Genomic DNA, 21,135 nt, shown 5'->3' on the forward strand with positions numbered 1-21,135 from the left:
CATAAATTGTGCGTATCTGTATTTGTTTATGTCTGTGTGTATGTGTGCTATGTGCATACAGGCCTGTCCCTGTGTCTGTACACACATGTATTTATGTTTACTTGCATGCTTGTGTATTTACTCTTGCTTACTCTGGGTTGATAGGAATATGGAGGACTTAAAAAAATCTGTCCTTCATGTTTTCTTGCATTTTCAGATGCTTTAACACTGTCTCTTGACTTACAATGGGGTTTGTCCTCATAAACTCCTCCAAGTTGAAAATATCCTAAGCAGACTCCACCAAATGCATTTACTCCACCGAACCTATCCAGCTTTCCATTCAGCAACATAATGCGCCACAGAGCATGTTGGTTCGCTCATGATCGCAGAGCTGACAGGGAGCTGCACGCCACAATAGAGGGCTGGAGTATTGTCACTTGCTCAGGAAGATATTAAGATACTAACATTCAAACTTCAGTGCAAAGGCCAACTGTCCCAAGTCAAAAAAGGCTGTCACTCCCTAGGAGTACTGTAAGACAGGGTTACTGGGGCACTTTCTTTTCTTTTCTGGGTATAGATTTTTTTTTTTAATTTTTGGGTGCAGTCGTGGGGCCTGAACTCTGGGCCTGGGCGCTGTCCCTCAGCTCTTCAGCTCAAGGCTAGTGCTCTACCACTTGAGCCACAGCAACACTTCCGGCTTTTTTCTTTTTGCTTATGTTGTGCTGAGAAACGAACCCAGGGCCTCAGGCATGCAAGGCAAGTGCTCTACCACTGAGCCACCTTCCCAGCCCAACTGGGTATAGATTGATGGCACAGGGAAGCTCAGTGTCGGGGTGGCAGGGTGCTGTCTCTCTCAGGCTTGGAACAAGCTGTGGTCAGCAGATGGGATGTGGTGCCGAGCTTCCTGTGTGAGTCAGGAGAAGGCCTTGGCTTCTTACACCTTCTGTGTTTTCTGAGAAATAGCCTAAGGAATGCTAGTTCTTTCTACCTTACAGGCTATTCTAACTCTTTGGAAATAGAATACATGCTGAATAGAATCTGCTATGGCTGGAGCTCCAGAGAAAATGGTTTCTAAATGTTGCACAATCCTTACCTCCCTCGGCAGGCCCGAGCCCAGGCCACTGTGCTTGAGTCTTTTACTGCCTGGAGGGGCCAGGGGACAACAGCCACCGACCAAGACTGGAGTCAGAATCAAGCTGAAATGCCTTGGAGAGTACAAGAGAGGCTGATCCAAAATGAGCTAAATGGTAGCCAGGAGCAGCCAGGCCACTTCTCAAGGCCCCCAGACCTTGAGATGAGCTGTTACTGGCCCTGCAGCTGGCTGCCAAGACCCTTCGCTGGCATGCCTGGCCATGTCCGCAGGGTTTGTGCCGCCCGAGACCCCCGAGCGGGCCTCTGCTGCAGGCACCACTGAGGGAAGAAGCTGCTGCTCGGCGTCAGAAGCACCCTGACCACCCTGGCCCTGCCGGGTGCTCATCGTGAACACACGAGGACCAGGCGACTTCACCCCACCCATCCCATTTGTGAGTCGCTGAGTGGCTTCCCGCCTCACCCGGCCTTGCAGCCCCATTGGGTGGGGTTTCCAGGCTGGCCAAGGACTCAGCTGATGCGCTGGTCACAGGAGCATGTGGTAATATTTGGAGGCTGGGCCAGATAGGAGCTTGTGTTTCTTGGATTCTTTTTAAGGATACTCCCAGGAGAGGCCATATTAGTTGTGAGGAATGTGATTTTCCTTTTCTTTGAATTTTATTTCCTTCTATTCCTAGCAAGTAATACCCATTTACGGTAGATAGCCAAGTCTCTCTTTAAGAGTAATTTAAATAAAAAAAATGAGTCCATGTGAAGAACACCGCACTGGGTATATACAGCTCAGGGAACTTAAGCGTGTGGAAAACAGTGTCGAGGGTTATTCCTGAGGCTCCTCGCCATTCTCCCCAAGTCTATGTTTGATTATTTGCAGTTCAGTGGACCACACACAACATTACTCAAGTCAGAAGCTCAGCCCTGGCTCTACGATGCTGGTGGGTGGCCGAAAATGAGTAAGAGACGGAAGGAACCATCTAAAGAAAAGGCACAAATGGGGCCGCAGCCATTTCCCCCCAGATGCTTGAGAGTGCACTCTCAGCACTCTGGTGGGTTAGTGGTGCCTGCGTGCCACGTGGGAGGCAGCGGGGTGCGGCCCTGAGCTCCTTCAACCACTCCACACAAATGGAAACAGAATGGCTGGCTTAGGGTTACATGCTCCGCTGTGGACTCTTCTCCTTTCCATGATCGTGTCTGAAATATCCCACAAGCTCCCTATGCCCCTGGAAGCCTCCTGCACTGTGACATGATCAGAGAACCATAAACCTGCTGAGCTCTTGGAAATAACTTACGCCAGATGTCAAACTGGCCTCCAAGATGCTCCGGGCTTCTGCCGGGCCCAAGTGGGTGGGTATTTGGGTCCCCACCCTGGTCTCCACAGCACATGGATACAGTGGATCTCTGTGTGTCAGAGGGTGCAACCCAGCCGCCTGCAAGCCAAATGGTTAGATGCTGTGGGACAGTGGTACCGCAAGGCCACTGTCAGCAGTGACTGCAAACATGGCTTGGGCTCTGGGCAGACAACGGAGGTTTCTAGGGTCCATTATGCGAAAATTGTGCTCTTCACCATCCTCTATGTATTTCGTGTATTTATTTTTACTTTGGTGCCTGTACTAAGGTTTGAACTCAGGGCCTGGGTACTGTCCTTGAGGTTCCCCCCCACCCGCCCCCCCACAAAGCTACCACTCTGCCATGAGCCACAGCTCTATTTCTAGCTTTCTGGTGATCCACCGAAGATAAGGGTCTCAGAGTGTGCTTCCCAGGCTGGCTTTGAACTGCAGTCCTTAGATTTCAGCCTCCTGAGCAGCTAGGATTGTAAGTGTGAGCCAGCACTGCCTGGGTAAAGAATATGCTTACCACAAAGAAATGAGTAAGGTGACAGCTTTGCTAACTACCTGATTTGCTTCTAACACAATGTATGGAAACATCACACTCTACTCCAGGAATATGTACACTTAATAATTCATAAAATTAGAAATAATAATTTGAAAATATGCAGATGAACTCCTTTTCTTGGGAATTTATCTGAGGCTGTCCAGGGATCTCCAGACCCCTGTGTCAGGCCATTGCTAAAAGGTGTATGTGATCCCCTTAAGCGGGTTCTTGAGTTGGATGATCCTAAGAGTAAGATTATAAATAACAGGCTGCGTTCCATAACTCTCCCGTGGTAGTATGTGCTCTGGCCAGCAGGTCTAAGGTAGATGGGCAAAAACTCTCAGAGGATAAGAGGTATATAGGAGAAGGAAGGAAATAAGAGGAAGAGGGAGGGAGGGAAATAGAGGAGAGAGGGAGAAAGAAAAAGAAGGGAGGAAGTGAAGGAGGGAGGGAAGGAGGGAGGGAAGAGGGAAGGAGGGAAGGAAGGAGGGAAGGGAAGGAAGGAGGGAAGGGAGGGAGGGAGGGACATAGGGAGGAAGGGAGGGAGTGAAGGAGGGAGGGAGGAGGGAAGGAAGGAGGGAAGGGAGGGAGAGAGGGAGGAGGGAAGGAAGGAGGGGAGGGAGGGAGGGAGAGAGGGAGGAGGGAAGGAAGGAGGGGAGGGAGGGAGGGAGAGAGGGAGGAGGGAAGGAAGGAGGGGAGGGAGGGAGGGAGGAGGGAAGGAAGGAGGGGAGGAAAGGAGGGACGGAGGGAGGAGGGAAGGAGGGGAGGGAGGGAGGGAGGAGGGAGGAGGGAAGGTGAATGGACAGAGGAGCAGGGAGGGAGGAGGGCGCAGAGGCAGCTGACTCCACTCCTGTGGCTGCACTAACAGGAAACATGACCCCACCACTCCTCATGGAGGCCGCCCCTTGGCTCTAGTATGCTGACTCTCCAGCTGTCTGCCCAACATCTGGCCTATGTAGGTCAGTGCCTCCAGCCTCCTTCTGGAACTGCAAGAGCCTGCAGCCTGTCTAATTTCCCAGCACCCTACAGCAGCCTTACCACAGAAGTGCTGGAAAATGTGGCTTTCTTCTGGACAGCAATGCTGCTAAGGCTCACAATGGTAGGGGCTAGTAGAGCCAGGCAGGCCCAAGTGGGTGTGAGGCTAAGATTAAATTTCCGTATGTCAGGAATTTGCTGACTGTGTGTCGCCATGCACCGAGTGTGTTTCAACATTGTGTCTCACCCTCACTACCTTCCAGGAAGGAGGCAGGCTCATCCTTGGGTAGGATGACAGGAAGGAAGTAGGCTCATCCTTGGGTAGGATGACAGGAAGGAGCAGGCTCATCCTTGGGTAAGATGACAGGAAGGAAGTAGGCTCATCCTTGGGTAGGATGACAGGAAGGAAGTAGGCTCATCCTTGGGTAGGATGACAGGAAGGAAGTAGGCTCATCCTTGGGTAGGATGACAGGAAGGAGCAGACTCATCCTTGGGTAGGATGACAGGAAGGAAGTAGGCTCATCCTTGGGTAGGATGACAGCAAGGAGCAGACTCATCCTTGGGTAGGATAACAGGAAGTAGACTCATCCTTGGGTAGGATGACAGAAGGAGCAGGCTCATCCTTGGGTAGGATGACAGGAAGGAAGCGGACTCATCCTTGGGTAGGATGACAGGAAGGAGCAGGCTCATCCTTGGGTAGGATGACAGGAAGGAGCAGACTCATCTGTGGGTAGGATGACAGGAAGGAGCAGACTCATCCGTGGGTAGGATGACAGGAAGGAAGCGGACTCATCCTTGGGTAGGATGACAGGAAGGAGCAGGCTCATCCTTGGGTAGGATGACAGGAAGGAAGTAGGCTCATCCTTGGGTAGGATGACAGGAAGGAGCAGACTCATCCTTGGGTAGGATGACAGGAAGGAGCAGACTCATCCTTGGGTAGGATGACAGGAAGGAAGTAGGCTCATCCTTGGGTAGGATGACAGCAAGGAGCAGACTCATCCTTGGGTAGGATAACAGGAAGTAGACTCATCCTTGGGTAGGATGACAGAAGGAGCAGGCTCATCCTTGGGTAGGATGACAGGAAGGAAGCGGACTCATCCTTGGGTAGGATGACAGGAAGGAGCAGGCTCATCCTTGGGTAGGATGACAGGAAGGAGCAGACTCATCTGTGGGTAGGATGACAGGAAGGAGCAGACTCATCCGTGGGTAGGATGACAGGAAGGAAGCGGACTCATCCTTGGGTAGGATGACAGGAAGGAGCAGGCTCATCCTTGGGTAGGATGACAGGAAGGAGCAGACTCATCTGTGGGTAGGATGACAGGAAGGAGCAGACTCATCCGTGGGTAGGATGACAGGAAGTAGACTCATCCTTGGGTAGGATGACAGGAAGGAGGCTCATTCTTGGGTTAGGATGACAGGAAGAAAGCACGCTCATCCTTGGGTAGGATGACAGGAAGGAGCAGGCTCATCCTTGGGTAGGATGACAGGAAGGAAGTAGGCTCATCCTTGGGTAGGATAACAGGAAGGAAGCAGGCTCATCCTTGGGTAGGATGACAGGAAGTAGGCTCATCCTTGGGTAGGATAACAGGAAGTAGGCTCATCCTTGGGTAGGATGACAGGAAGGAGCAGACTCATCCTTGTGTAGGATGACAGGAAGGAAGCAGACTCATCCTTGGGTAGGATGACAGGAAGGAAGTAGGCTCATCCTTGGGTAGGATGACAGGAAGGAAGCAGACTCATTCTTGGGTAGGATGACAGGAAGGAAGCAGGCTCATCCTTGAGTAGGATGACAGGAAGGAGCAGACTCATCCTTGGGTAGGATGACAGGAAGGAGGCAGGCTCATCCTTGGGTTAGGATGACAGGAAGGAAGCAGGCTCATCCTTGGGTCGGATGACAGGAAGGAGCAGACTCATCCTTGGGTAGGATGACAGGAAGGAAGCAGGCTCATCCTTGGGTAGGATGACAGGAAGGTGGCAGGCTTATCTTTGGGTAGGATAACAGGAAGTAGGCTCATCCTTGGGTAGGATGACAGGAAGGAGGCTCATCCTTGAGTAGGATGACAGGAAGGAGGCTCATCCTTGGGTAGGATGACAGGAAGGAGGCTCATCCTTGGGTAGGATGACAGGAAGGAGGCTCATCCTTGGGTAGGATAACAGGAAGTAGGCTCATCCTTGGGTAGGATGACAGGAAGGAGGCAGGCTCATCCTTGGGTAGGATGACAGGAAGGAGGCAGGCTCATCCTTGGGTAGGATGACAGGAAGGAGGCAGGCTCATCCTTGGGTAGGATGACAGGAAGGAGGCAGGCTCATCCTTGGGTAGGATGACAGGAAGGAGGCAGGCTCATCCTTGGGTAGGATGACAGGAAGGAAGCAGGCTCATCCTTGGGTAGGATGACAGGAAGGAGGCTCATCCTTGGGTAGGATGACAGGAAGGAAGCAGGCTCATCCTTGGGTAGGATGACAGGAAGGAGGCTCATCCTTGGGTAGGATGACAGCAGGAAGCCAATGAAGATGGCTGAGGTCAAGCAGCTAGAGATAGGTGATGCCAAGATTCTACCCAACACCTCAGCCTCTGAAGTCCCTTCTTCGGGTTCTCCCAGGCCAGGGCTCAGCTTTCTAGTTTCATGTCAGTAGTTCTGGTGTCCCCGAGTCAACAGTGAGGTTCCCCAAGAGACAGCAGGGATATCAGGCTGCCAATTTCTTTTCCAGTCAGGTGAATAGTTGGAACAGGGACCAAACCCTAGTACTTGTGGTGTTAGCATCATTTACAGACACTGATTTGGGATTGTGCTTTGACTGTTCTAGTACTGGTGGTGCTTAGTATCATTTGCAGACACTAACATAAGCCTATGCTTTGGCTCTTCTCTGTCAACAAAGCACTCTGTGAGGTCTCAGTGAACGGCAGAGCTGCGATTATACCTGTTTGCAGATGTGCCCATCAGAAATAGGAGAGAGGAACATCATCTACAGTGGAAGTCTGATGGCCTCTTCCTCATGGGCGTCAGAGACTGGATTGCGGGCATGACCACGACTCTAGAAGCCACTGGAGGGCACCTGGTTGGGGTAGGGCATCCACATTTTGTGTCTTCCGTCTATGTCAGCCTGCCAGCTCTCCTCCCCTGTGCCAGGTCAACAGCACGTGCCATCACCTCTCCATCCTCTTGCTTAGTCCTCCTTTCTCTGGGGTCAGCTCAGAAGCCACCTTCTCGCAGAAGTCTTACTGGACACGGCGAGTCTGGGTGTGACTGGTTTCCTCTGGGCCACCCTTTCTCACCATATGTGGTCAGAGGCACCAGAGCACCTGCATGGTGGTTATCCCCACTCCTGTGACAGGCCTGCAAGGGCAGGGGCCAGTCTAATTCTTTCACCACCCTCTCCTCGGTGCTTGGTGATCGTAGGCGCCTGGGAAACAGCCGGTGGACCACTTCCATAGACAAAAATCCCAAACAGGGCCAGAGAGCCAGACCAAAGTGGCCTCACTCAGCACTCTCTGGGCCTAGAGAGCATCAGTGTGTTTCAGTGTCTGGATGAGCAGCTTAACTTTCAAAGGTACCAGAAACAGCCAGCTTTGTCCCCAGGAGAAGGCATGAGGCCTGAAGAAAAGCCCACCTTCTACCCATGGCCTTTTTAGGTGGAGCATGGAGAAACAGACTTCCCAGGAACAATGTAAAATCTGCAGGGAAGCCTGTCCCACTACATTTAAGAGGCAGGCCCAGCTGGGCACTGTTGGCTCACACCGTGACCCTAGCTACTCTGAGATCCAAGGACTATGGTTCAAAGCCAGCCCAGGCAGGAAAGTCTGGGAGTTCCTAATCTCTAATGAACCAGTAGAAAACCGGAAGTGGTGTTGCGGCTCAAGTGGTGGGGCTCTATCCTTGAGCAAAAGAGCTCAGTGTCAGCTCTGAGTTCAAGCCCCAGGACCAATTTAAAAAAAATACAGGCCAGGTAGACCAGGCCAGGCCAAGGGTTTCCCTGGCCAGTGTTAGAACTGTTGTGCATCCTGTCTATGATTATCCCTACAGAAATCTACTGTAAGGGGCTGGGAAGGTAGCTCAGTGGCAGAGTGCTTGCCTTGCATGCATGAGGCCCTGGTTCAATTCCTCAGCACCACATAAGCAAAAAGAAAAAAGCCAGAAGTGGCACTGTGGCTCAAGCGGTAGAGTGCTAGCCTTGAGCTGAAGAGCTGAGGGACAGCTCCCAGGCCCAGAGTTCAAGACCCATCAACGACAACGAAAAAAAAAAAGAAAAGAAAAGGAAAAGGAAACAAGCAGACAAAAAAAAAAAAAAGAACCTTTGAAGACAGGGGCAAAAGCTGTAAAGTACTAGGGTTTGAATCTTGGCTGTGCAGCTTAAAGCGGCTGTGATGTCTGCTGTTTCTTGGTGGCTCTGTGTCTGAATACAGACAGGTAATGGTACCACCAGACAGGCTCACCGAGGAGAGAATGTTTATCTGACAAGCAGCCAGCACAACGTCCAGCCACAGAAAGTGCCTGAGTCATCCGTAATAACTCACTGCAGAGGAAACTACAGTTCTGGCCTGACTATGTCCCTGGGGTCAGTTCAAACCCTGAGATGAGTAATCTGTGGAAGGGAAAAGTCACGAGCGGCTCCTCGGTGAAGTCAAGAGGCTAGTACGTGTGCACACATCTGGGCTGTCCATCTGCTCAACTACTTCCCCTGACGGTGCATGCGCGCACACCAGGCCAAGGACAGGCAGGAGCTGTCACGGGCTGGCCAGATGAAGGGCATGTCCATTTCTGGCCCACGCACCCAGTGTGTGTCAGGATCCACGCTCGGGGTTGGTGATGGCCTGCACACACATCTGGCCCAGGCAACATGGGAACTTTCCAGGGCAAGTAGAAGTGTTGGCAGCTATAGTTAGACCAGGCAAAACCAACATACCTTTCCTGGCTTTCTAGGAAAATCTGTAGAGCAGGCTGTTAGGGCAAGTGGAAACCTCCAGTGTTCCCAGGCTCACAGAGGTGCCTGGCCATGTGACAACAGAGCTAAGCAGAGGGTGTCAAATCATGGCCTCCCCTGTGCAGACGAGCTGTCCAGGCAGGTGGAGCAGCTTACAACAGCGCCCACGCTGTGAGCAGGGCAAACGGAGGCACAGCAAAGCCAAAGCCATCTGCAGGGTAGGTGGGTGGCAATGAGCAACACGCAGGGCTCAGAGTCACAGAAATGGGCTGAGAAGTCGATACACAAAATCCTTTGGTTATGGTATCTCATCCGATCAGAGACTCACGGGGTAGCTACCTTTCCCAGTCTCACAGCAGTGTGGGGCAGAGCCAGGAACTGCATTTGGGCAGTGTGACATTGCAGGGTACAGACGAGGGCACACGGTCAGGTGAGTCTCAGTTCATTCCTAAAGAGCTCCACATAACAGGCGCTCAGCAAAGACACGAGTGAGATTTTCTGAGCATTCTGCTAAAGACAGAAGGCTAATTTTGCTACTGGTGATTGGGAAGGTTTTCCAGACTAAGAAACAAGTACTCTGGATCTTGAGGGATGAGTAGAAGTTCTCTAGCTGAGGAGCAACGCCTAATGGTAACTTGTTAAATCCTCAGTATTCTGCAGCTTATTATTTGCCACCTTTTGCAGTAGATAAAAAAAAAAACATATTTGGAGAGGTTAGACCACTTGCTCAGTCAGACACCTAGTTAGTGAGGGTGTCAGAATTGTAAATCAGGTTTGTTAGATTCCAGACTAGATGGCTATCCTAACCAGGAGGACCACGTGAGGATAAGTAGAGCAGAGAAGCAGCAGCCATCAGAATTTACTCCAGGATTGAGAAAGCAGAGTTCAAAACCACAATGAGATACGATCTGAGTTCAGTTACAGTGGCTTCTACCAAAAAGACCAGGAATAACAAATACTGTAGGAGTACAGGAAAGAACTCTCATACCTTGTGGGAATATGAATTAGTGTAGCTATTATGGAAAATAGTATGGTGGTATCTCAGCAATCTAGAAATAGAACTGCCATATGATCCAGAAATCTAATTCCTGGAACATTTCCAAAGGCAATGAAGTCATCATGTAAAAGAGATGTGGGCACTCCCATGCTTACTGAAGAACTATTCGTAATTGCTAAGACAGGGAAGTCCCTGATGGATGAATGGGCGAATAATACAGAAAACAGAATATTATTCAGCCATAAAAGATTGAGAACTGGAAGACACTATGCTAAGTGCCGTAAGTCAGACACACAAAGGAAATACCATGGGTTCTAATTTATATGTAGAAGCCATTTTTTAAAGTTGGTTTCACAGAAGCAAAGAGTAGAAAACTGGTTAGCAAAGGCTGGGAATGGTGTGGGGAGGGGAAGGAGAGGACAGATCAGAGGGACAGGCAGGGCTGGCTAGGAGAAGTAACTGTTAATGTTCTGTGGCACAGTAAGGCAACGATGAAGGACAACAATTAATTGTACATTTCAAAGTTGCTGGTAGAGAGGAATTTTAATATTCCCAACCCAGAGAAACGATAAAAGTATCTATGGTGATGGGCATGAAAATTACCCTGAACCACCGTTATTCTCTGCGTTCATGGACTGAAGTGTCACTGTGTACATAAATATGTACAATTATATGTCAACTCAAAATAAAAATATTAGAAACACAAAGAACCTGCCTCCATCATTTAGCAGACAGGTGACGGGGGGGCAGCATCCCTGTGATGGGGAATGAAGAAAACCACAGATGTGAAGCCAAAGCCCAGTGTGGGAGGTGTTCTGTGGTACATGAATGAATGCACAGATTAATGGCGTTTGGACCAGGCATAGCCCAGCCACACTCTCAGCCCTCACTTGGCTGCTTCATAAGCATGAAACGTGTGGGGAGAATCCGTTTGAAGCGGGTGGCCCACGCCTGCAATCCTAGCTACCCGAGAGGCTGAGATCTGAGGTTCTTGGTTCAAAACTAGCCTAGGCAGGAAAGCTCATGAGATTCCTATGTCCAGCTAACCAACCAAAAACCTAGAAGTGGCTCACGTGGTGAAGGGGTAACCTTGAGCATAAAAGCTCAGGTACATCGCCCAAGCCCTCAGTGTAAACCCTAGAACCAGTAGTCTCCCTCCCCCCCACCCTCCCCCCCAAACAAAAAGAAAAGAACCAGTTTGACTCTGACTCATGTGAGTTCTGACTCTGGCTCTATAACCTTCTAGCTGTGTGGCCCTTGGCAACTCCTACCTCAGTCTTGACTCCTCTGATGACTGAGGGTGACTGTGATTCCTGCCTCCTGAGGTGCACGGATTAGATCACGGTGCATGTAAAACCCTAAGCACAGTGCCAGAACACAGCAGCCACGCAATAAAGGGCGGCTTCCGTTATTGCTCCAGCATCCCCGCGTGAACTGTGCCCAGAGGCCCCGCCTCTACCAGTCAGGACTCAGGAGATCTCAGAAGCCTGGCATCTTCTCAAACCAGGTCAACAGAACCTGGGAGGAGCTTCCAAGTTGCATGGAGCCAATGGCAAAAGACGTAGACCAGGGGTGGGTAGAAACGCATGGGAGACAGAGTGCCACAAACAGCGGCAGAGCCTGGCCTTCACCCTGCTCCTCACCGCGACCCTTCTGTGTGTACATAGCCTTCGGGGTAGCCATGAGCCTCCACGAGGGGCCGTGGGCCCTTTCACAACACAGGCCTAGTGCAAGGCGGCTGGTCATCGAGGGGCTGCACACTCCAGGACTGGCTGGCTCTACACAGGGGAGCTGCTGCAGAAGAGCAAGCCAGGCATTGTCCCCATCTCTCTGGCCTCTGTCTGGCTGTCCTCTCCCTCTCAAAAGTGTGCTGTGGTTCCACTCACTAGGATGCCATGGCCTTGTCCATGTGGACGATTTCAGCCTTAAAGGTGTCACCTAAATAAAGCTCTTTGCTTTATAAGTTACTCATTGTCCAATATTTTGCTGCAGCAATGAAACACTGATTAATACCTACAGTACCTAACTTTATTCTTCTCTTTCTGAGTTTCAGTGTCTCCCCTTTAAGGAAAACCAGCAAAACCACTTCCTTGCTCCTGGTCAGGCTCCTGTACTAGATCTAGGAGTGGGGCTACACACACCGGCTTCTAGCTCAGTAAAACTAGACAGCCTCTCCTGCCTGAAATGCATGTGGTTCTCAAAAGCCAGATTCTACCGTACCTTCAGCCAAGCCCGTGGCCCTGCCTTGCCCTAGCCTGACCTGGCAGGGCTACTCCTCTAACTCCCACAAGAGCCTTCCATGAACTTTATGACATTTTATGTGTCTTCTGCTCTGTAGAAAAAAAAATCTAGATATTACGTAGAAATATATACAAATTACTGTGATCACATTCAAAGGTCTAGAATATGCGCAAGGAGTCCCACATTACAGCAGGATGGCACTGTATTTACAGTATTTACTGTATTTTGCAGAGGGTGAAGTCAGGCCAAGGGAGGTTAAGTAACTTGTGTAAACCACACAGTATCAACATTCCTCTTCCTAGCCCCTGGCCCCCTCCCGCCCTCCCCCCTTTCAAGTGTGAGGGTCCACACGGAGAAGCTCTCAGCTCGGAGCCTTTCCTGTCTCAGAACACCCATGTGTCCTCTGACCTTAGCTGAAAGTGCCTGCCTGTGTCCCCATGTGAAAGGGGCAATGCAGAGCTCTGTCCTCCGGCCTGCATCACAATCCTTGTCACTGACACATCCTAAACAGGTGACCTCTCCGAGGACAAGCCTGTGTTGGTCATCTCTACACACACACACACACACACATCTGCGGAACTGACCAGAATCCAAGGGTGGCTGAAAGCCACAGGCTGCTGATTCACACCTTGGCGAAGGAGTAGGAAACAGTGAGGCCACCACGTGGGTTTTGGCTGGCTTTGCCCTCATGGTGGGTGGAGGTCCATGCAGTTCTGCTTAATTAAGCAGAACTGAATCTAACAACCTTATGTTCTTTAAGGTAACTTTTCCCTTCAAGTGTGCAGTGGCAATCTGATTGAATGCTCACAATAGTCAGTGGTAGGGTGTGGAGACAATTATGATCCTGGACAAACTGCTTCACCTTTCTAAGCTTCAGTTTCCACAACTGTAAAAGAGCTACCAGCGGTGCCCACGTAGTAGACATCTGCTGTTTCTGCCTTCCCAGGCTCCGCACCTCCACCTTCCAGCAACAGCTCTGGGTTTCCCATATTCCCCACTGTTTTCGATGTGCACAGAAATGTCAATCAGGATCTCCCAACGCCTGGCAGATGGTCAGGTCACCTGACTGGACCAAGCAGATTGTCCCTTCCGAGAACTGGACTCAAGTACATGAGGTCTGCTTCTGGTGATATCCCACCGCAAGCCCTCGGAAGGCTCCGGAGGCCCATGTTCTTTCTGAGACTGCTCAACTGCCTCGTCAATCTGCCTGCCTTTCTCTCTGGGTTGACTCTTTGGCTCAAGTTAATCAGGCTTGTTTCTGTCACTTGCAACCCCAAAATCCTATGCATCGACCCCTTATCTCACGGAGCTGCTGTACAAAATGCAGTGGCAAGAAGCATATGTAAGGACTTTTGCGTATATGAGAGGCACTCAAGTGAATGAAAACTATTTTATACCAATACCATGGTATTATGAGTAGTACTAGAGGTATGGGTACTCGGGAAGCAGAGACTAGGGTTTGAACTCAAGGCCTTGCACTTACCAGGCAGGCACCTGAGTCTCGTCTCCAGCTCTTTTGCTTTGCTTTCATTTACTTTTCAGATAGGGTCCACCAGTTTTGCTGAGGCTGGCCTTGAACCATGATCTTTCTACCTCTGCCTCCAGAGTAGTTGGGCCACAGGTGTGTGCAATCATGCCTACCTTGTTTCTTGAGTTAAGATCTTACTAACTTTTGCCTTGGCTGGCCTCAAACTGTGATCTTCCTGTCCCTACCTCCAATAATGAGCATTATTAATAATAATTAGTACATTCTGACAAAACCATACCACAAGAGACCCCTCAAACTTCAGAATGCCGACTGGTGTTCACAGTGCTGCTCCTCTCTGTATTCGCAGCCCCACACTGTGAACCCATGCGTCCGGGTGTGTGCTCTGCCCTCTAGTCAGGCTGAGCAAGGCCTTGCTCAGCTCCAGTGAGGGGCTCTGGTGGCTTCTGCGTTGGACAGCTTCTGTTCTCAGTTCCAGCACTGGACCGGCGCTCTGGCCTTGACTATTCTTCTGTGGTACCTCGGCTAGTCCTGGGATCCCCCCCACCGAAGTCATCAGGCATCCTCTGTCACTCAACTCTCTCAGCCTTCCCAAATATGCCGGGTTCCCATGTTTCTATTTCTCTGCTCTCCTGTTCTATCTGTCTGATATTCTTTCACCCTTATCTAATTGGTAACCTTCCTCCCATACTTTCAGATCAGCCTCGGATCACTTCTGTGGACTAGAGCCAAGCGCAGAGGACTCTGTTCACCCCCTACTTTCTGGGCCAGCCCCACAGTGACCTGTCTGCTTGTCTTTCTCAGGACATTGATCTCCTCAAGGTCTCATGCTCCATTTGTCATTTAGACATTATCCTTGAGCTCAAAAGCACACCTTCCCTGTAGCAACTTTTTTTCCCTTATTTCTCAAGAAACACAGTGAATGTTCAAACGTAGAAGGGTTTCTCAGAGGTAGTAGTTTGTTTTTTTTTTCAAAATACAGGATGCTTAGGAAAATCTAGATTTCAGATAAATAATGATACACTCATCTCAGGTACTTCAGACTTATCTGAAATTCAAATTACAGTACTAGTGCTGTATTTTGTTTTGTAAATCTGGCCACCCCAAGGCATACAGACCGGCCTGAGATAGGCAGGCAGCAGAGCTCTACCCCCGAGCCCTTTCTCCCTGCGTGATGAAGGAACTGTAGGCCAGCAGACCTGTGCACTGAGGCTCACAATGGAGAGAGAATGTCAGCCAGGGAGATAATGCCCTGGATCTTGGAAAGCAGGGCAAAAGAACCAGCCTTATGTCAAAGGTAAAGCCTGAGGGATCGTGAAGAGGCAGTCAGGGGTAGGGGTGGGTACAACCACACAGGCACTTGCCCATGGCCACACTGCCCATGACAAAGCCTCCTGTATTGCTCCCATCAGCCGGTCCCACAACATCCCAGGGTTCTTCCAGCCCCAGCGTGCTTTATACAGGAAAGGGAGCTCAGAGCCTTGACTTTGGGGAGCTGCCCCAAGCCAGGAAGCTCCAGGGACAACCATCCCAGCTCACACAAACCCAGATTTTCTGCACAAAAGCTCACTGTAATCTCCCTAACAAAGCCATCCACCTCCCAGAGGCCAAGGCTAAGAGTAGAAGGACAGAAGCAAAGAAGAGCCCAGTTTGGGGCCTTAGATGACACATGGCCTTTGTACAAGCCTTGTCTTCTCTTTCACCGTGCACTGGCAGGGACTCAGCTGCTGGCTATTATTCAGTCTGGTAATCCAGTGCTCTGCACAGACAGGTGGCAAAGGATCCCAACAACTCCTTCCTACAGGACTTCCTTCCTGCTCAAGCTGGAAGACAGCTCAGTCAAGGAGAATCTCCGCACATCTCATCCAAAGCACTTGAGCTCTGGGCAGCATGGTGCATCCTGTACATCTGGCCTGTGGCCCTGCCTAGGAGCACAGCAATCTCTGCCCACTGGTGGAAGTGGCTGCGTCCTGACAGGCAGAAGATGTCACTGTGGTACAGGAAGAGGCTGAGCCCTGGCAGGCAGCCCACACTCCAGGGGCAGTTCTCTAGTGATGCCCACCACACCTACACTATCTGCTAGGTAATTGACTGAGGGGCACATGGTGGCCACGGGAAATGGATGATGGGAATCAGTAATGAAGTAAGCACTCAAACTGATGGTGCATTCTGTGGTGGTGTTGTGATTGGTGTAGGGAGGGTGTGATGTTGCCCTACTACGGTGTGACTATGGTCTGTCTCCAAGAGCTCAAGCTCTGGAAGATTGTAGGTGATGGGAGGTGGTGGGAACTAGGTGGAGCCTCGTGGGGTCTGAGTGGGTCACTAGGTGTGAAGCCCTTGGCCAGAATTAGGAGAGGGAACCCAGTTAGTGTCTAAGACAGTGGGTTGCTATATAAAGAGCAAGACAGACCCTTCCCCGGCCTCTAGGTTCACCGTGTGAGCTACCCTTTCATACATCTCCTGGTGTCTTCCACCAGGCTGTGAGCAATCCCAGGGTGTTCTTACCAGAGACCAAACCAATTGGACTGCTCTCTCTTGGACTTTTAGCCTCCCAAACTCCAAGCTAGACAGGTCTCTTCTCTTTACAAAACACCCAGCCTTGGGTACTTTGTTAAAGTAACAGAAAATCCCCAAGGAGACAGTGATAATACCTGTGCATGTTTTTGCTTGTCATAACCAGGGAGAAGGAGGGTACTGGTATCTCGTGGGTAGATGGCAAAGATGTTCCTTATGTCCTGCAAGGCCCAAGGAAAGTCCTCCACAAAATGAATAATCTGGGAAACACCAGCAGAACTGAAACCGAGAAACACGGTCACAGAAGCACAGAGCAATACTGATAATGAGCACATCATGGAAGCTGGAGCTGAGAGGTAGCATAGCAGGAAGTGGGAGAGCCTCGGGCTGTCCAACTTGCCTGCTCATGCCCTACCCAGAATGGCTTCAACAGGGGGATAACAAATGGCAGTCAAGGTCTAAGCCTGCCAGGAGGCCCCCCCTCCCCAGCCATTCCTTCAAGAGTGTGTAATGCGGTATAGGCTTCGGGACAGGAGTGATGGCTGCTGTCTTTTCTGTTGGGTTTGAACCCATGCCACTGTGGCACTAAATTTTCTGTTCCTGGAGCTGAGTCAGTCCACCCCACCCCCATCATCCATCCACAGTTCATGAAGCAAAAAGCTGGCCAGCAAGGAGAGGGCCCCTTGAATCACAGGAATGACTAAAACCCTCATGCAAAGAAACAATTCTTTGGGGAAACAGCCCCTGCCCCATGACCTCTGCATGTTTCCAGTCAGAGGCACAGATGGCAGGCACTGGGCTCAGTAAAGGAAATACATTCCTGTCAGTATCTAAGCTGCTTCCTCTGGGGATGGAAAACACCATACTCAGCATACAGATCAGGAAACTGAGGCTCAGAGATCCCTGTTGGCTGTGAAATCAAGCCCTGAACCCTTCTTAATAGGCCCTCACAGCTGGCTGGGGCCTAGAGAGATGTCTTACAACACTGCACAACCTTCACAGCCCCGGCAGAGGAGCCTGTGCTTGAGCAGAGATGCATACACTTCTGGCCTATCCCCAATGGGATGGTAGATTTCCCAGATTTTGAGAGAACCTTTCCTGTGCAAACCATTGGCTTTGGGATCCGGGAACTGGTGTGATCTGGTCTGGTTTAGTAAAATGTAAGACTTCATCTTTCTGAGCCTTAGTTTCTTCATCTGTGAAATGGGCTTAAGCAGTGTAATGAGCTAGCACACTCAACAGTCTCCAACAAGAACCAAGATTTGCAAAGAAAAAGAAGAAAAAAGAACAGGAAAATAACAAACAAGCCCACTGAATTGCTCTCAGGAATCAAGGAAACTTTGTGTTTAAAGATGCTGTAGGAACAGAAATGCTCCCCTGCTGTGGGCCGGCCCAGCCTCGTGCCCAGCCAGCAACAAGCCCACAACCATCTTAGAGAACCAGGCCCGTCCCTTCCAGAACCTCAAGGGCACGGGCACTCCGGGGAGGCTGAGAGCCTCCTTTATTCCAAGGAGTCTACGGGGTAGACCTAGCCGGGATTCCGAGAGGCCAGGGGGCAGCGCCCCAGCCAACGCCCTTCCCAGCCATTGTACGGTGCCCCTCTGTCCACGGTGCCCCTCTGTCCACTCGCCTCGCTCCTTCCTGGTTAACTTCTCCACAGCGGCGGCCCCTGCCCCCTGCCTCCCCTCCTGGAGGGACCCGGGGCGGACAGAACTGTGAGGCTCGGGCACCCCCACTCAGGCACGGCTGCCCCTCAGAGGCCCCTCGGGGCCCCGTCTGCGGCGGCTGCCCCTCTTCTCTGCCGGCCGCACCACACACGACAGCCAGGCCAGAAAATAAAACTTGGCGGTGTCAACAGAAGGAGCTGCCTCGAGGGTCGCCAATACTCAGTTCCTGGATCTCTCCAAAGGACAGGCATATCCTGAGACGCGGGGTGTGCCGTCCCCAGGCGCGGGGTGCACCGTCCCCAGACGCGGGGTGCGCCGTCCCCAGACGCGGGGTGCGCCGTCCCGAGACCCCGGGGTGCGCCATCCCGAGACGCGGGGTGCACCGTCCCCAGACGCGGGGTGCGCCGTCCCGAGACGCGGGGCGCACCGTCCCCAGACGCGGGGTGCGCCGTCCCCAGACGCGGGGTGCACCGTCCCGAGACCCCGGGGTGCACCATCCCGAGACCCCGGGGTGCGCCGTCCCCAGACACGGGGTGCGCCGTCCCGAGACCCCGGGGCGCGCTGTCCCCAGACGCGGGGTGCGCCGTCCCGAGACCCCGGGGTGCCCATCCCGAGACCCCTGGGTGCGCTGTCCCCAGACACGGGGTGCGCCGTCCCGAGACCCCGGGGCGCGCTGTCCCCAGACGCGGGGTGCGCCGTCCCCAGACGCGGGGTGCGCCGTCCCGAGACGCGGGGTGCGCCGTCCCGAGACGCGGGGTGCCCCGTCCTGAGACCCCGGGGAGGGGGGGGGGTGTCTGAGGTCGCAAGTCCCAAGCTTTCGTCCGCTCCGGGTCTGTCTCGCGGTCTCCACCGGGCTGGCGACGGCCTGGCAGGCCGCGTGGGGGCCGCGGGCCGGGGATGGACCAGGAGGGCCCGGCGGCGGACGAGCAAGGGGCGGAGCCCCGGGCGCGCGGCGGGGACCGAGTGGGACGGGGAGGAGGGGAGGGCGGCGCGGAAGGCGCACGTTTGCGGCCGGGGCACCGACAGCCTCGCCAGCCGGCCCCGGGCGCGGGGGCCGGGGTGCGGGGCTCGGGGCGCGGGGCCTGGGCGCGGAGGCCTGGGCGCGGGGGTCGGGGCGCGGGGCCTGGGCGCGGGGACCTGGGCGCGGAGGCCTGGGCGCGGGGGTCGGGGCGCGGGGCCTGGGCGCGGGGGCCTGGGCGCGGGGGTCGGGGCGCGGGGCCTGGGCGCGGGGGCCTGGGCGCGGGGGCCTGGGCGCGGAGGCCTGGGCGCGGGGGTCGGGGCGCGGGGCCTGGGCGCGGGGGCCTGGGCGCGGGGGCCTGGGCGCGGAGGCCTGGGCGCGGGGGTCGGGGCGCGGGGCCTGGGCGCGGGGGCCTGGGCGCGGGGGTCGGGGCGCGGGGACCGGGGCGCGGGGGTCGGGGCGCGGGGACCGGGGCGCGGGGACCGGGGCGCGGGGGTCGGGGCGCGGGGACCGGGGCGCGGGGGTCGGGGCGCGGGGGCCGGGGCGCGGGGACCGGGGCGCGGGGGTCGGGGCGCAGGGTCGGGCGCGGCGCGGGCCACACTCACGTAATGCTTGTTGGGCACGCGCCGCTTCTGCACGTCCAGCACCTTCACCTCCACGATGCTGCGCCGCGGCGGCATGGCTGCTGCTCGGTGGGCGCGCGCGGTGAGGGGCGCGGGGCCGGGGACAGGCGCGGTGCGGAGCCCGGAGCCCCGCCGAGCACGAGCCGCCGCCGCCGCCGCCGCTCCCCGCGCCGCCCGCCCCGCCCTCCGCGCCGCCCGCCCCGCTCCCCGCGCCGCCCGCCCCGCCCTCCGCGCCGCCGCCGCCCTCCGCGCCGCCCGCCCCGCCCTCCGCGCCGCCGCCGCCGCCGCCGCCCTCCGCGCCGCCCGCCCCGCCCTCCGCGCCGCCCGCCCCGCTCCCCGCGCCGCCCGCCCCGATCCCCGCGCCGCCCGCCCCGCCCTCCGCGCCGCCCGCCCGCTCCCCGCGCCGCCCGCCCCGCCCTCCGCGCCGCCCGCCCCGCTCCCCGCGCCGCCCGCCCCGCTCCCCGCGCCGCCCGCCCCGCCCTCCGCGCCGCCCGCCCCGCTCCCCGCGCCGCCCGCCCGCTCCGCCCCCTTAAAGGGCCCGGCCCGGCGCGCGGCCTCCGCCGGCCACTTCCGGCCGCCGGCCTTTGTCCCAGCGCGGAGCCGCACCGCGGACGCGTCCCAGCCTCGGGGGCGCGGCCTCCAGCCCAGCCCCGACCCGCGGCTGGGCGGATCAGCCCGGCCTTGCTTTGTCCCCGACGTGTGCGGTGGCGTTAACCCCGCGGCGCGGCCGGCCCACGCGCCGTGGACCGCGCGGCGGGGCCTGCGTTCGGTTTGGAGACCTTCCTCACCGCAGGCGCGGCGCATTCAGAGTCATCTCGAGAAGGGCCGGCGCCGGCGGGGCCGGTGAAGGGGCAGGGAGAGAGCCGATGATGGAGCTGGCAGGGAGCCCATGTTGGAGCTGGCAGGGAGCCGATGATGGGGCAGGGAGCCGATGATGGGGCAGGGAGAGAGCCCACGATGGAACTGGCAGGGAGGGAGCCCTTGATGGAACTGGCAGGGAGAGAGCCCATGGTGGAACTGGCAGGGAGGGAGCCGGTGATGGGGCAGGGAGGGAGCCAATGATGGGGCAGGGAGGGAGCCGGTGATGGAGCAGGGAGGGAGCCCACGATGGAACTGGCAGGGAGGGAGCCCATGATGGAACTGGCAGGGAGGGAGCCCTTGATGGAACTGGCAGGGAGGGAGCCGGTGATGGGGCAGGGAGGGAGCCGGTGATGGGGCAGGGAGGGAGCCCGCGATGGGGCAGGGAGGGAGCCCGCGATGGAGCAGGGAGGGAGCTGATGATGGGGCAGGGAGGGAGCTGATGATGGGGCAGGGAGGGAGCCCATGATGGGGCAGGGAGGGAGCCCATGATGGGGCAGGGAGGGAGCCGGTGATGGGGCAGGGAGGGAGCCCATGATGGGGCAGGGAGGGAGCCGGTGATGGAGCAGGGAGGGAGCCGATGATGGGGCAGGGAGGGAGCCCGTGATGGGGCAGGGAGGGAGCCCATGATGGAGCAGGGAGGGAGCCCATGATGGGGCAGGGAGGGAGCCCATGATGGGGCAGGGAGGGAGCCCATGATGGGGCAGGGAGGGAGCCCGTGATGGGGCAGGGAGGGAGCCGATGATGGAGCAGGGAGGGAGCCCATGATGGGGCAGGGAGGGAGCTGATGATGGGGCAGGGAGGGAGCTGATGATGGGGCAGGGAGGGAGCCGGTGATGGGGCAGGGAGGGAGCCCGCGATGGGGCAGGGAGGGAGCCGATGATGGAGCAGGGAGGGAGCTGATGATGGGGCAGGGAGGGAGCCGGTGATGGGGCAGGGAGGGAGCCGATGATGGAGCA

The 21,135-nt window shown here is 55.2% G+C and overlaps 1 protein-coding gene across 1 annotated transcript in view; it reads right to left on the minus strand.

Moving 5' to 3' along the window:
* Sh3pxd2b (SH3 and PX domains 2B) overlaps positions 1–19,415 on the minus strand; it is a 68,529-nt gene extending 49,114 nt beyond the window's left edge. Inside the window, exon 1 of the mRNA XM_042672353.1 lies at positions 19,301–19,415. Within this exon, the coding sequence (XP_042528287.1) occupies positions 19,301–19,375 (75 nt within the window). The 5' untranslated portion in view covers positions 19,376–19,415. The remainder of the gene's footprint in view (positions 1–19,300) is intronic.
* Positions 19,416–21,135: the final 1,720 nt, after the last annotated feature.

This window comes from Dipodomys spectabilis, unplaced genomic scaffold, assembly GCF_019054845.1.
Source record: "Dipodomys spectabilis isolate Male_0828 unplaced genomic scaffold, ASM1905484v1 ptg000699l, whole genome shotgun sequence".
NCBI lineage: Eukaryota > Metazoa > Chordata > Mammalia > Rodentia > Heteromyidae > Dipodomys > Dipodomys spectabilis.